Source organism: Aulonocara sp. 'chitande type north' Nkhata Bay, linkage group LG19 (assembly GCF_057382095.1).
Source record: "Aulonocara sp. 'chitande type north' Nkhata Bay isolate Kocher_YH1m ecotype deep benthic linkage group LG19, A_spYH_male_GT1.1, whole genome shotgun sequence".
NCBI lineage: Eukaryota > Metazoa > Chordata > Actinopteri > Cichliformes > Cichlidae > Aulonocara > Aulonocara sp. 'chitande type north' Nkhata Bay.
In genome coordinates this window covers 26,067,523-26,082,339 of record NC_141362.1, presented here as the reverse complement: position 1 = coordinate 26,082,339, position 14,817 = coordinate 26,067,523, and the positions used below count along the sequence as shown (strand labels likewise).

The 14,817-nt window shown below is 43.2% G+C and overlaps 1 protein-coding gene across 4 annotated transcripts in view; it reads right to left on the bottom strand.

Annotated features, from left to right (window-relative positions):
* Window positions 1-638: 638 nt before the first annotated feature.
* pacrg (PARK2 co-regulated) overlaps window positions 639-14,817 on the bottom strand; it is a 182,195-nt gene continuing 168,016 nt past the window's right edge. For 2 of the 4 annotated variants that reach the window (XM_086274373.1, XM_086274376.1), the window contains one exon: window positions 639-1,012. In XM_086274373.1, coding sequence (XP_086130499.1) covers window positions 852-1,012 — 161 coding nt within the window. In that variant the 3' untranslated portion in view covers window positions 639-851. Of the gene's footprint in view, window positions 1,013-3,226; window positions 3,542-14,817 lie in introns of all 4 variants that reach the window. The other 2 variants (XR_015126354.1, XM_086274374.1) reach the window with 2 other exon arrangements.

The following is a 14,817-nucleotide window of genomic DNA, read 5'->3' as shown; positions in this document are numbered from 1 at the left end:
TGCTGCGTCTGTGAAGAAGTTTACAGCAGAGGATAGAGAGCGAGAGAGGGGAGCTTCACTCAGTGTGAGAACAGAGAGCTGGTTACTGAGTTACTGGCTGGTCCGGATAAACAACGAGGCAGGCGTGTTGTCATGCACAAACACCAACAAATAAGCCCGCATACACACCAAGTGTTCCCTAAGATCACTGTGGGGTATTTGAGTTCAAATATCCAACATAAATGCACGTTCAGACAGGCTGCGTCTCCAGCTGGGTTAGTGACAGAATGAGTGCAGTAGTACAATACGATACAAAAAAGAAAAAAAAAACAACCCCAAACCCCTCCGCAGTTTCTGCGTTACTGAAACCAATCTTTTCTATATCTCAAACAGTATTATCAGCTTTTCAAAGGAAACCTTTGTGGTGAAGCGATAACGGCTTTCAGATCTGGAGATATAAAATACTTTATATTTATATTTCGAAATATCATAAATACACACGTGCTTCGGAGACAGCTGCTGCTGGAGCTGTGGACGCCAGCGTAAGTCTTGTCGCTGTACATTGGCATCTTCTTTAGCCGACATAAATCCAAGATGGCCAACGCTTCAACAGCAACATAAGTGTTTGAAAGGCGAAAAAAATAGATTCTGCGGGATGATTTACTTAGATGCAACAGAATTTTTAATGTTTTCATACATTTTAAAAGAGGCTTTGAAACAAACGTCAGTATGCACCGAGGACTTTCCATCAGCTGTCTAAATAAGTCACTAAAGAAACGGGAACAGAACAACAAACTGATAGCACTTTAAACATGCCGCTGTAAATTAAATCTTAAAGACGTGGACATGGCTGACAGCCCCTTCCTCTCTCCTTAGTTCGTCAGGCAGGACTGATAGGTGGGGATCATGTATTTGATGTTTATATAGGCGTCCGGTCCTCCGTAGCGCTCAAAGATCTGGAGAGTCTCGTTGATCAGTTTGCCAATGTCCTCTTTCTCCAACTGGTCGTAGTCGATGCCATCTCCGAGATTTTCTAGGGGACGAGCAAAGACATAAACCAGACAGAATGAGGAGAAACAAAACAAAGATGGCGTATATTCTAGGAGCGCCCGGGTCATTTCAGACTGTGAGGCTGATGTCAGGGCTCACAAAGCACCACCTGTGGCCACAGCGCATTGCTTTGAGACTGCAGACCGAGTCGGCAAATGCCATCCTTCCATCTGACTTCAAACCCAGTGGACAGACTGAATTTAATTTACTCCTCTTATGCCGAGGGACCGAACGGCAAAAAGAGTTTTCAGCTGAAAGTTTAATGAGGCGGCCTGCGGAGGGGAGAGCGGCGGAGAGGACGCACGAGGTAGTGTGTGCTCTGCTGCTGCACAGAGCACGCGCCGGTGCACATGAGGCATGAGCAGTGAGCTGGAGTCATGCTCCAAAGGTAGGAATGTGCTCGGTGTGTGTGTGTTTGTGCTGTTATCTTCTTTCACTGATGTGATTGTGTGATTTTGATTTGGAGTAAAATCTGAGACAGTAAAAATCCTCAAAAACACACAAAGGAGCTGATCCTCTGCATTTCAGTTAGGACCCCTGCAGTTTATAGTTGTGGATCACGGCTTTATTCTGGGATGTCGGACACAGTGGGTTGCAAAGAGGCTTGCAGGTAATGCTCAAAATGACATTAGCTGAACTGGGATTGTAACTGACCTGGAGTCTTTGGTTTACTGAATTTAAATAAATTCCACAGCTGTGGACGTACATCTGTATGTAATTAAAACTCGTTCACTGCACGATGAAAAAATCTACATCTCTCTGACCCAACTGGACTCCTTTAATGCTACGCTTGGCTGCATGTTTGCATACTCCACTGTGATTAAAAATAAACTTGTGGCTAACTGAAAAGCAGTGAAACCTGCCCTCCACTATCACACACACACACACACACACACACACACACACACACACACACACACACACACACACACACACACACACACACAGTCACAGTGCAGTAAAACACATAAAATTACAACAGCCGAGCACACAGCGCAGGAAGAACTTGTTATCAGGAAAACATTCCTGAGGTGTCCAGGCTGCACTCCTCCTTCCTCCTTCCTCTTCACCAGCAGGCACACTTAAATGCGCGCGCGCACACACACACACACACACACACACACGTTGACTTTATCAGCACACAGCAAACTGCCAATCTCATGCCAGTGCACCGGAGGCTCAAAACACTTTTCAGAGGAATGACACACACACACACACACACACACACACACACACACACACACACACACACACACACACACACACACACACACACACACACACACACACGTTCAAGTTTGTTGCCAATTTAAGGCCCTGCTCAACTAACATATCCTGAAGAAAGAGTGTAGATTTTATTTCTGGAGGCTATAAAATAAAACAAAGAAAAACAAACCGGTCATTTGACTTTAGAGAGATTTGAGAAGAGAAGAGAAGAGAAGAGAAGAGAAGAGAAGAGAAGAGAAGAGAAGAGAAGAGAAGAGAAGAGAAGAGAAGAGAAGAGAAGAGAAGAGAAGAGAATCATCAGGATGTGATGTGAAAAATTAAAAGCAGCACTTAAAGGAGGACCCGGCAACCCCTTCTTTCACTCCTAATTAGACGTGGAGAGAGAAAGGGGACACTAAACCTCACGATAACCTCTTCCAAACACTCCATCCTTTATTCTTTCTCAGTCTTTTCTAATCACTCATCTTCCCTTACAACCCCACCAACCCTCACCACCCCTCCATCTTTCTCCTCTCCTTTCCACTCGTCCATGGCCTCCTCATTAAAACACAAAGACAGCCAGTCCCATAAAGTGGACTGTTAAGCAGTAACATGTCTATGATCTCAGTCTGCAGCTCTCGCTTTTTGATATGTGGGGGGTTGGTTTCCAGCTGTGCTTTGACCAACAGTTAGCCCAGATACACTTAAGATTTTTACAGCTTTGGCTTTATTTAGCAGCTATTTACTGTTTTCCTTTTAGAGATACAACAACTACAATAGTCGCATACGCTGAGGAATGCATCATTCGAGAAAAGCTCTTATTCACATCAAAACTCAGGCAGTGGTTCATTTTGGAGCGGCCCACAACACAGGCGTCCGCACCCTACTAGTTAGCAAAGTTTTAAATAGCATCTATAATGCAGCCAGTGAAAGAAAATCAGAGATGTGTGTAAGCTGGGCAGTGAGAGGTAATGAGTACAGTGACTCTTACAAACTTGCAGTCTGCTTCAGCTGCGTGTGTGTGTGTGTTTGCACAAAAGCATGTTGGTGTAGGTTACAAAGCCAAGTCTGTGGAGAGTTGCCCCCTGTTACTGTGGAAATGAGCAGCCAAAGCCAGCCCAGAGGGGGAGCTTGGCCTTCAGACAGAGAACACAGGGAGTCGGGGAAGAGGTGCAGCTTGGGAGCCAGCGGAGCTCCGACCAGTTTCCTGGGGCCTGGAGTTGGGGCAGAGAGGTTGTGCAATCTGGGGCCTTTCAGCCCATCCAAACACATCTCGCCTGGTGAGCTGTTGGGAGGCCAGTAGCATCTAAAGGCAGAGAGCAGAAGAATTTTCAGCGATTCTCAATATTTAAAGAGCAGAAAGGGGAGAAGTGTGTTTAAGCAGGGATGGAGGAAAAGGAGTGAGGAAGGAGAGGAGGGGTGAGGGTGTTAAAAGCAGCCTCTGCAAATGTCCTTCAGCAAAATAACTTCTCTTTCTACTCTTGCTTTTTTCCCCCTTCTCTCCCCTCCCTGCTTTTTTTCTTCTTCTTTCCTCTCTCCTTTTGGCAATATCCGCAACCCTGGGCAAAGAGCGAGACAGAGGGAGAGCGAGGGGAAAAAAATCTTTAAAAACAATCATAATAAAAAAAAACTCCCACCCCATGAACAGAAGGAAAAGGGCCCTAGCAGGAGCCGGCTCTATGTTCCTCTGAGGAAGACGAAAGGTCGATACAGAGGCAGACAGCGGAGGATTCTCGGTGCAGCGACATTTGCTACACAGAAGGTGGAGGAGGAGGAAACGCAAGGTGGCTTGGAGACGCCGCTTTGTTTCTGCCTTTTATGCTAAATCCCCGGGTTTAAAGGGGGCCTTTAGCACATAAAGCGAGGTGAGGAAGCTGGAAGGAAGAGGTGAAATTATCTATCTATCTATATATCTGTCGATGCCTCTCTGGCTCTGCTGTGATTTCTGCCAACCCACAGCAGACCAAATCTAAACTACACACAACAACAGCTGCAGCCTTCCTCCTCCTCCTCCACCTCCTCCTCCTCTCACACCCTGGTCTTTCTTCATCCCTCAATCCCCACGGTCCTAAACAACCTGTCTTCCCACATCAAGCTGAAGACGAGCTGTCACAGATGGAGGCAGCGCTCGCTGTTTCTCCGAATTACCTCCAAATGTACAGACAGCGGCCTTTCGAGGCATATTTACTGCTGGCAAACTGGGTCTAATGGGTTATAAGCAGACCTCCTTATTGCTTCATTTTTCCCTCTGAAGCTGTAACAGAGCTGCGCTCTTACCCAGCCCAAAGATTTCTGACTGAGGTTAGTGTGCATTATGTGTATGCTGTGAGGTTATAATCCCCTTCTCCCCTCTGCTGCCAGGGACTGAGTGACACACACAATGCAAAGGCTTTGGGAAGTTTAGCTCGAAATTCCAGTGCTGGCTCAACGTAGCATCATCCCACCTGCTTTGTTTCTAATCAACTTACGCCTGGTTATGGAGGTTCCTAATGAAAGCAGCTTAGAGAACAGACCCCCCAACACAATAGCCCTTTGATCATAGCAGCCAGATGCTGAAGAGACTCAATGAATGTGAGAGACTTGTTTTTCTTTCCTTCTTCTTCTTTTTTTTTTTTAAATTTCCTCTGAAGGGCTTTGGCCTTGCTGAAAAAGGGAAATGGAAGAATGCAGGTTATGAGTGTGATGGAGCAGCTTGAGTTCCAGGAATATTTTGAGCATTGCTGCACAGCTGACTGTGTTACAAGAGTGCATGTGTTGCATATCTTTCCTGCTCACAAACCCGATAGCACTCGAAGTCCATTTTTTCAGGCAGACTAAAGAGCGTTTTCATTCAGAAACAAAACCAAACAGAACAGAGTAAATTCCATGAAATTCAATTTTTTTTAAAAACCATCAATGTTTGTAATTGTTCTTTCATAGTTATATAGTCGCAGTTTAATGTGACTGTTTACAGAATTTGAGCTTAAAAAGGGCTAGAGAAAGGGGTCGTGCATTTTCTTCGCCTTCTGGGTACGGTGTTTAACGCCTTCAGGTCTCAAAGGACAAGGAGTGAAGAGAGCACAGCGGCGGTCTGTGTGCAATGGAGGGTGTGTGGGTTGGAGGAAGGAGGTGATGGGAAGTGGATGGGACCATTGGAGGAGGTCTGTGCTTAACAGCAGGGCTCTAATTAAAAGTGCCTCACAGTTGGGTGCCAGGCAGGCCTCGCATAAAGGGACTGTGGTGGAGAGTGTGAGACTTGATGTGTGTGTGTGTGTGAGAGAGAGTGAACGTATGCTAGTGTGTGTGTAACCACAGGTGTCTGTGAAGGAAAGGCAGAAAGACAGAGTGAAAAGGGGCTTGTATATGCTCTTATATGTGTAATTCTAAGTACTGTATGTAGTTTTATGAGTTTACTGCATGTGCGTGTAGATGACATAAGCATTTTTAAGTGATTACATGTGACAAGGACAGAAAGAGCTAGAGAGCAAGTAGGAAAAGGGTCCTTTCTTAAAAATATATACTTGCAAAATCTAAGAAAGGCTCACAGGATGTTCAAAAATACAACAAACACCACCTCACCCTCAAATACTGTTCTTCCCCTCTCACTGTGCCATTGTCCCCCCCCCACCACCACAATGGATTAGGCTAGGCTGATGGACAGCATAGCTGTGGCTCACATATACATCCACCTACACACACACACGCACGCACGCATACATATACATAAACATGCACGCACCTGGAGCTGGGCTCATTCCCTGGCTGTTGCTTTTCCATCACAACCTCTGTGTGTAATCAATAATAACATTTCAGCTTAACACAGCTAGCCCCAATGAGGGCTGCAGCTCCAGTGGCATTACATTAAACACATACACACACGCAAACACACACATGCACAGATATCCAGAGGAGAGACGTAAAACAATAGGCTTATGGTCAGCAGTAGTTTATTAAAGCCCCGGCTCCTGCACCGGCCCTCATCTGAGTGCTCGTGCTTACTGAAGTCTAACCTTTGCTGTAGGTCAGCGATCTCATTTTCCATGTGTTCACCCAGCCCAGCAGTGCTCAATCTATAGGCTAGGTGAAGCAGAGTACCACTTCAACCCTGTGAAAGTTGGACATCAGCAAAGCAGCAAAGCAGGCAGATGAGAAAACGTGTCAAGGTCAGGTTGCAGCCCAGAAAGTAACGCCGGAGGAGTGTGTAGACAAGGCCGAGACTAAGACGTAACCAGCCGAGGATGCTCCTGAGCTGCTCAGGTGCTAAAACTGTTAGATTCCTATTGATCTGGGTCCCACTGGCTTAGTAAACTACATCTGTGCGTGGATATACAGAAACTGAATTCCAATTCCACGCTTCCGCCAAAATCATGCCGTGTCTTCGGCTAATCCCAGGTTGTGCGAGGGATTGAAAGCCCGAGCGAGGCAAGGTGAGAGGCTCATCACACTTCCACACATCACAAAACCCTCATTTTACTCATTTCTTTTTCAATTAGCCCACACGACCTAGCCATGACCGAGAGCAATATCAGTTTGCACCATTTAGTCATGCTTTTAATGCACAAAGAGGGCTCATCTTAGATGATGGATCAATGCTATTTGCCAATCTGTTATCATGTCCATTATTGTTTCAATTACCACCACTCAGATAATGGTTATCCCAGGCTCATCGTATCCAATTTTAGCTTGATACATGCATCTCGAAATCAGCCCCAGCATGCTTATCACAGGTTTAAAGGAAAGAGCCATCCCATAATATGTGTGCAGGTACATTACACTGATGGGCAGTATATGTTTTAATTCTTTTTAGATCAAATTTCACATTGTTTTAGGCGCATAAGTGATCCCTTTTGGCTTGCTGAGGTTTTAATCTGGGCCAGAAAATATGCTTTTTACCACGAGTCTGGTTAGACAGTGGGTCATACATAACCCAGCACCGCCTACAGACAAATCCCACAGAGCAGCAGCAAAGCTACACTCTGAATTCAACTGTACTGAACTCTAAGAGGCTGCGGCGGCTCAGGCTTCAATAATACAGAGGTCGATCCTGAAAATTTGGCTTTCTCGTGGAAGAAGAATGCCAAACGTACCTGCCGTTCTTTTCAACATCTTCCACAGAGATTTTATAGTAAATGATTGTGGACCACGGACATGTTCACCCAGCTTCCGTCTCCAGTGAAAGGTTTCATAAACTGCAATAGGTTTTATAGAACAAAACAAAGCTTTTAACAGTATAGCCGACCACAAAGGACCTACCCTTTCCCACTCTGCCCGTCTGTGTCGCTCCCTGGCTGGGAGCTGAGTGTCAGTGCTGTCAGGTGTGAGTCAATGCCGTCAGATGTGATCTCATTACGCCAACTTACCTCAAGGTTAGCAGCGGGCTGCTAGCTAGGCACAAAATCGATCTGCACCAGGGACAGGCGTTAAAGGCCACCGCAGTGTGCAGTGCGAACACCCGGACACAAGCCAAACACGCACTGCGCTTTGAAATGCAAAGGCCACTTAAACAGGAGTAAGCACATAACATACGTACACAGAGAAACTGAATGTGTACTATAGAGTCTGAGCCCACAGGAATTTGGCGTAGCTTATATATAGATAAAAGAAAGACTTTATAATGGCTACTGTTAATAAATAATCAATTATTCATATCTAAAGTTTAGTTAATAATGATTTTATTATGAAAATAAAATAATAACAATGTTGCTAATTTTTATTAATGTTACATTTTATGATGCTTTTGCCATTAGATTAGTGCAACAATGGTTGCAATGTCAAATTATTATTTTTTAATTTGTGTGATACATATTAGCAGAATTAAAAAACAAATCTAAATCTCTGCAGCATCTTTACAATAGGTATATAAACAGTGTTTAAAAATGACGTACTAAATAAATAAAATAAAAAAGTATTTATTTGATTTAAAATTTTAATTTTAATGCAAAGAATATATATAGTTTATGGCTATTTTACATGGTTATCAGCCACCCCATAATGACTTTAAATATAGATGAATAATACTAACAATCTCTTTAAAAATAATTTCATTCTCAAATACTAAAATAATAGAAGCAATAATAAACTGGTAAGAAATCATTTTCAGAATAAAGAATAAATATTTTCAGAATAAAATAGCTGTTTCTAATCAGCTATGATACATTTATAAATATTTAATATTACACAAACTACTGAAAAACTGACATTAAAGAAATCATTAATAATTAGCAAAGATAAATAATATCAGTTTAATTGCCTGATAACAATTAAAAACAGACTACAATTGAATAAATTAAATAAAAAAATACAGAAGAATATGGATGGATTCACCCTTTTTAAGGAGTGGAGTGTTTGCCCACAATTTAAAAACATGTCCCCGCGCATTTACACATCTGTGGAGGTCACAACACCACGCATTCCTTACATCTCAGCATGCAGAGAAGTTAAATTAATCATGGTGCAAAAAATATACAAACAAAATGGAATAGTTTAATTCCTATTCAGGGTGGCTGATGACTTTCAGAATACTGGAGGAATTAATATTAATAGCAAACAGCTTGGCTCGTGCACTTTTGCTCTGGTAGCAGGTGTCTATATGTGGGGGATACAAGCGCCTTGCTAGGGCTACCTGCCTTCCCTTCCTCTCATTTACACATCTTAATGGGTGCAGAGAGCATATGCTTTAGCCGATCATTTTTTTAAAGATTTACTTTTTTTGAGAACTACTAAGCTATTGAATAAAACATACTGCACAGCTCGGGAACAGTGTGGCTACTCCTTTCCGTTAACACCTCCATGGTGAAAATCTGGATGCACAAGTATTACATTTAACCTCATATTATAGTCTATAAACACTGTGAATAAACAGATTAATACAATCCTATGTTTATGTCTCGTGGTTTATGTCTAAGGATAAGAGCCACACACACACACACACACAGACACAAAAGGGAAGGGAAGCTGAAAGAGTTTTCTAAGGTGCTGCTGCTTTTGATCAATTTAAACTGAATTTGTTCTGTAACAAACTGAATTCATCTCAACTTTAAAGGCATGAAAAGAACAGACTCGCCAGACCCACATCAAGGCCAACCATTAAACATCTATTTAACTATTTAACAGAAAAAAGAAGATGAGAGATATTTCAGTGGGAAAGGACAGTTCAGATGATGGAGCAAGCCCCTGGTTGTTACAAAACAATTCAAAGACGGGTCCCGGCACTCACTCACTTGGACACTAGAAGGGGGAATTATGTTAAAATGCTCTTCATAGACTACAGCTCTGCATTTAACACCATAATTCCCTCCACACTCACCACCAAGCTGGAGCATCTGGGACTCAGCTCATCTATGTGTCAGTGGATCTCCAACTTCCTAACTGGCAGACCACAGGCAGTAAGGATGGGCGGACATGTCTCAGCCTCCACCACTCTCAGCACTGGAGCCCCCCAGGGGTGTGTTCTGAGCCCCCTGCTGTACTCTTTGTACACATATGACTGTGTGGCCACTACCAGCTCCACCACCATAATCAAGTTTGCTGACGACACCGTCGTGGTGGGCCTGATCTCTGATAACAACGAGACGGCCTACCTGAAGGAGATTGGGAATCTGGAGAACTGGTGCCAGAGGAACAACCTCCTTCTAAACGTCAGTAAGACAAAGGAGCTGATAGTGGACTTCAGCACTAAGCAGGAGAGGAACTACCAGACCCCCGTCATCAATGAGTGCCCAGTGGAGAGAGTGGACAGCTTCAAATACCTCGGAGTTCACATCACGCAGGACCTGTCATGGTCCTGTCACATCAGGACCATGACCGTGAAAAAGGCCCGACAGCGTCTCTACCACCTCAGACGCTTGAGAGACTTCCAACTGCCCTCCAAGGTGCTCAGGAACTTTTACTCGTGCACCATAGAGAGCATCCTGGCGGGAAACATCTTAACCTGGTTCGGGAACAGCACCATGCAGGACAGACGAGCTCTACAGAGGGTTGTGCGGTCAGCTGAGCGCACCATCCGCTCCGAGCTCCCTGACCTGCACTCAATCTACAGCAGGCGGTGCTGGACCAAGGCCAGGAAGATCGTGAAGGACCTCAGCCATCCCAACAACAGACTGTTCTCTCTGTTGAGGTCAGGAAAGCGATTCCGCTCCCTGAAGACCAACACAGAGAGACTGAGGAGGAGCTTCTTCCCGCAGGCGATACGGTCTCTCAATCACACCACCACACAGTACTGACCCACACATATGGTTCTTACACACACACTGGACTTTCTGGACATTGTTTTTGCACACATTGTTTTTTTGCACAACACTGGTCACTATATTCTTCATTTCCGGTTAATACTTGTACAGCTGCTGTTATTGTGTATATATTTATTTATATTTATATTTCTTCATACATTCTTATATAGTTCTATATTGTGTATTGTGTATTTTGTTGTACAGTTATTTTATTTTCAACTTTAATTTATATATTTATCTTATTCCTTCCCAGTTAAATTTACCCTTCATTCTAATTTGTGTTGTACAGTTATTTCATTTTTAACCTTAATTTATATTCTATTCCTTCCTAGTTAAATTTACCCTTTTTAATTTTCATATTTATTTCCTATCTTATTCATAGCCTTTCCTTTTTTGTTTTCTTTAGGTCACGAGCAGTTGTCCAAGCATTTCACTACATATCGTACTGTGTATGACTGTGTACGTGACAAATAAAATTTGAATTTGAATTTGAATTTGAAAAATCAAAAAAATTGCTAAAACGGACTCGAATCAGAGGAATTGCGTCCTGTAAACGCAGCAGAAGTCCAGACGGCAGCCCGTGTGGGTTTCAGGCGGAAAAACTGACAAACAGAAAGCGATGGAAAGAGAGAGGAGGAGAGGAAGAGCGAGACGCAGAGGCAGGAGGTCGGGCGGTGCAGCAGATTCCAAGAGCATTTCCCTTTGTCCTCTTCGCTCGTCACAAGAGGAACATTTGAAGTGACGTGCAAATTTAAGTCAGTGACAAATCAAAGTCCTTCATTGATGTTACTCTGAAGTTTGCTGAGTATTCTCCCTGCACTTCACGTTTTTTGCAAGTCACTGAAGGAATGTGACTGCAGTCGAAACATTAAAAAAAATAAGGTGGGTTTATTTCTGTATTTTCTCCTCACACCTAAAATAGCACCTGTACAGCCTTATGACTGTACAGACACACACATGGACACACACACACATACTTATGCCCATACACAGTGATGGGCTATGTGCCTGGCTAATAAAATCACTTTAGCCTTCATAACCACTTTAGCCTTGGAAGCTGCCATCAGTGGAAGGACAAACACACACACACACACACACATTCACGCACAGGAACGAACAGTGAGCGGTCCAGCCCTTCCATTAGCCTAATGAAGTGGCTCCCTGAGATGGATGACATGACATCACCTCCACCACCAATCACAATATCACCCCTAAAAAACCTTCCACTAAAAGCCCCACCCCTCCTCTGATACCGCACCCCCCCACACCGTTGCTTACAGCACCAAATGGACGGCGAGCTTTCCAGGACCCATTCGGCCCGCTCACAACACTTTTATTGGTCTGGTTATTTATCTCTTTAATGCAATTGGCTGGAGCAGAGGCCTCATGGATGGGGAGAGCTAGTAAATCACGGCGGGTTGAGGGCAGCGGTGTGATTAAAAGAACTTTGGCTCAACAATGACAATGGCACCAAGCGGACGGCACTGAGTCCACTTACATTCTAAGCAGAAAGAAGCGCAGGGGAGGGGAAGCTGTTCACTGATGACATTTACAAGAAAGGACAACGCACATAAATACAAAAGTGCATTATTGTTTTTTTCTCCATGCAGACAGAAAATCAAGTTTTTCAGCCAGTGAAAAATGAGGATGCTTTCTCCTAATCAGATAAATGGGAGCTGCATATATATCTGTTGTGTGATATTATAAGCAGTACTTTTGGATGTAGTCCTGTTATGAAGCTTTGAGTTGCCATCTTGGCAAACCGTATGCTGTCCAGTGAGCAGCCAATGAGCATATCCTGAATAAAGGTGTCAGTATACCTGCCGCATTGGTCCAATGGTCTCTATTTATGCTCACCATTAAAGCGCAGTAAGCCACTGCAGCATTCTCCTGGACAACAGGTGTCGCAAGTCACACAATACCGCCACACCTGTTGTCCAGGAAGAGAAGAAGTTAAAACCCAAAACAAAGACATTTCTGAGAGTTTGTTTCAAAGTTTTTTCCACAAAGTCTCGTGTTTCCAAACTGAAATATTAAAATCATGGCAAAAATCTAGTGTACATCTACACTTGTGTCTTCAACTCAGCTGAGACCGGGAGTGAGCGGTAAGCACAAAAGCAATCAAATCCTCCTGACTCAGAATGAATAATTTACAAAATGGACTTCATTATCTATTCGATATGACCCGACACTAGGGAGTGAGTCCATGAAGTCATGAAGAAGGTGCTCGCTGAGGTCTCAGTGTGAGGAAGCTGTTTTCCCATATACGTCTATACAACCGAAAAAGCAAGCCAAAGGCTTTTGGCAAAAACAGGAGTCGCCCCCTTCTGGTTACTGAGATAAATGCGTATTTCTTGCATTTCTATGACTCTCCGCTTCAGACCTGGAGGTTAGCTCCATATTTCAAAATATCGATGTTCAATATCAAGTGTTTCCTTGCCATTTTGGAATGGGATGAAATCTTTAGTAGCTCTTAAGATGCTCTGCGTTAGTTGGTTAGAAAAGAACAAAACAAAAAACAGATGCTATCAGTGTCACGGTTCAAATGTCATTTACTTGCAGAAACTTACATGCCTCTCCACTCATTTAGAGTTTTATTGCAGATGGCAAACTATCTACCAAAACTACAGACAGGGAACACTTCCTGGTTAAAGTCACACAATCTAGTCCCCTTTCGCTCCCTTTCCTCCGTCCACTTCCCAGAAGGACAAAGGAAAGCGTTTATTGGTGGAAAGCTGCAGGTACAGGCATCCATAAACAGTCAGTGTTTTATAGGGAGTGGTAAGGCCTGGGGTTCTGTCACGGTTTATGACTCCCCAAACTCTTTAAAGCAGGAGAGTTTAAGTGTGGTATTTACATAAAACAAGCCAAGGTGTCTGTGTGAAGCAGACCTCACTGCAGCATGGGACATGCTTAGCATTTCTTACAGATCGATAATCTGAGCGTGACAATCACGAGTAAGAATATTACTCTATATTTATATTTTTCCTCTATTTGTGGATCTAAACTAAAATTTGTCTTGTTTAAAGAGTATGTTTTACACCTGAGCAGCTGTGTGTAATAAAGTGTCGCAACATTTTATACCTTTGTAGCACCAGCACATTCAGTACACAGTCAAACTTATTTCCAGCATTAATACGGCCTCATCACCTTTTTTCCAATGGCATCTTTGCCTCCTGTCAGCTTTCCCCTTTTTGCTCCAGCTTTATTTATTTACTTATTTATTATCACACTCCACATGGGAGGGAAAATAGGAGATGACTGATTAAAACACAGTAAACTCTATATAGCTATCCAACGGGCCTGCACAGGTATCTGTGTGTGCGTATGTTTACTTATTATTAGTGGATGTCCCCTACCTAGTGAGGAAGGTGCATCCCAAACCGAAGCAGAAGGGGAGAGTATAGGAGGCATAGGAGGATGCACATAGGGTGGCGGGATGAGGGGGTGTAGAGATGTGCTGGGACAGCAGTACCACCCTGATGTGAGTCATAGGACACACTGTCAGCAACCATCCAGCATCACACACTGAGTCATTACGCTACAGGAGAGAAGGCGACAACAGTAGCCATGATCAAGGAGAATGGAAAAAGGCCCATCAGTGATAGATGGAAAGAGAGGAAATAGTCAGCATCAGCAGTAATGGTGGCGGCCTGTCTGTCATCGTCAGTGATTATGATGACGATGATGGTGCGAACACTTTCAAATGTTTACAAGTGCAACGACAACATGGTAAATTATTGATGCTCTGAACTCCATTTCTTCTCCATTTTAGGTGATCAGATTAGGCTTTATCTCATTTAGACATATTTAATTTTTTTATTTGGCGACTGCCTTTCCAAGAAGCAAATGTCTTTGTTTTTTTTAAAAAACACCTTCAGGGTAAAGGAGGTGGATATGGGCTTTCACAGAGCACACTCTCACTTTTGATTTCTTACTGCCACTCAACTTTTTTTCTTCTAATCCAAGCCAGATTTTTTCCGTGACCCTAAAGAAATCATAATCAAGCCTTAATCACAGCAAGATGAGAAACCGGCAATGATTGCATCTTCCCCATCTGTGATTTGCAATGTCCTTTTTAGTCCTTCCAATAAGGTCATAAAAAACTTTCTTAAGGACTTAAAAAAGTGATGAGGACAATAAACAATTAACTGGGATATTCAATTAAAGGGAAAAAAAAGTCAAGCAATCTGCCTTTTGCTTTTTTTAAACAACAGTGGAAAAAATGAATCTTTGCTACATGTATTACGTACTATATTTATAGTTGGAGGGACTATAAATGCAAGTTCAGAAGAGCCAGATGTAGGATATTCTTACTAGCATGCAAGCAAAACTTGGATACATTACAACCAAATTTGGGTTAAAATGAAGCTAA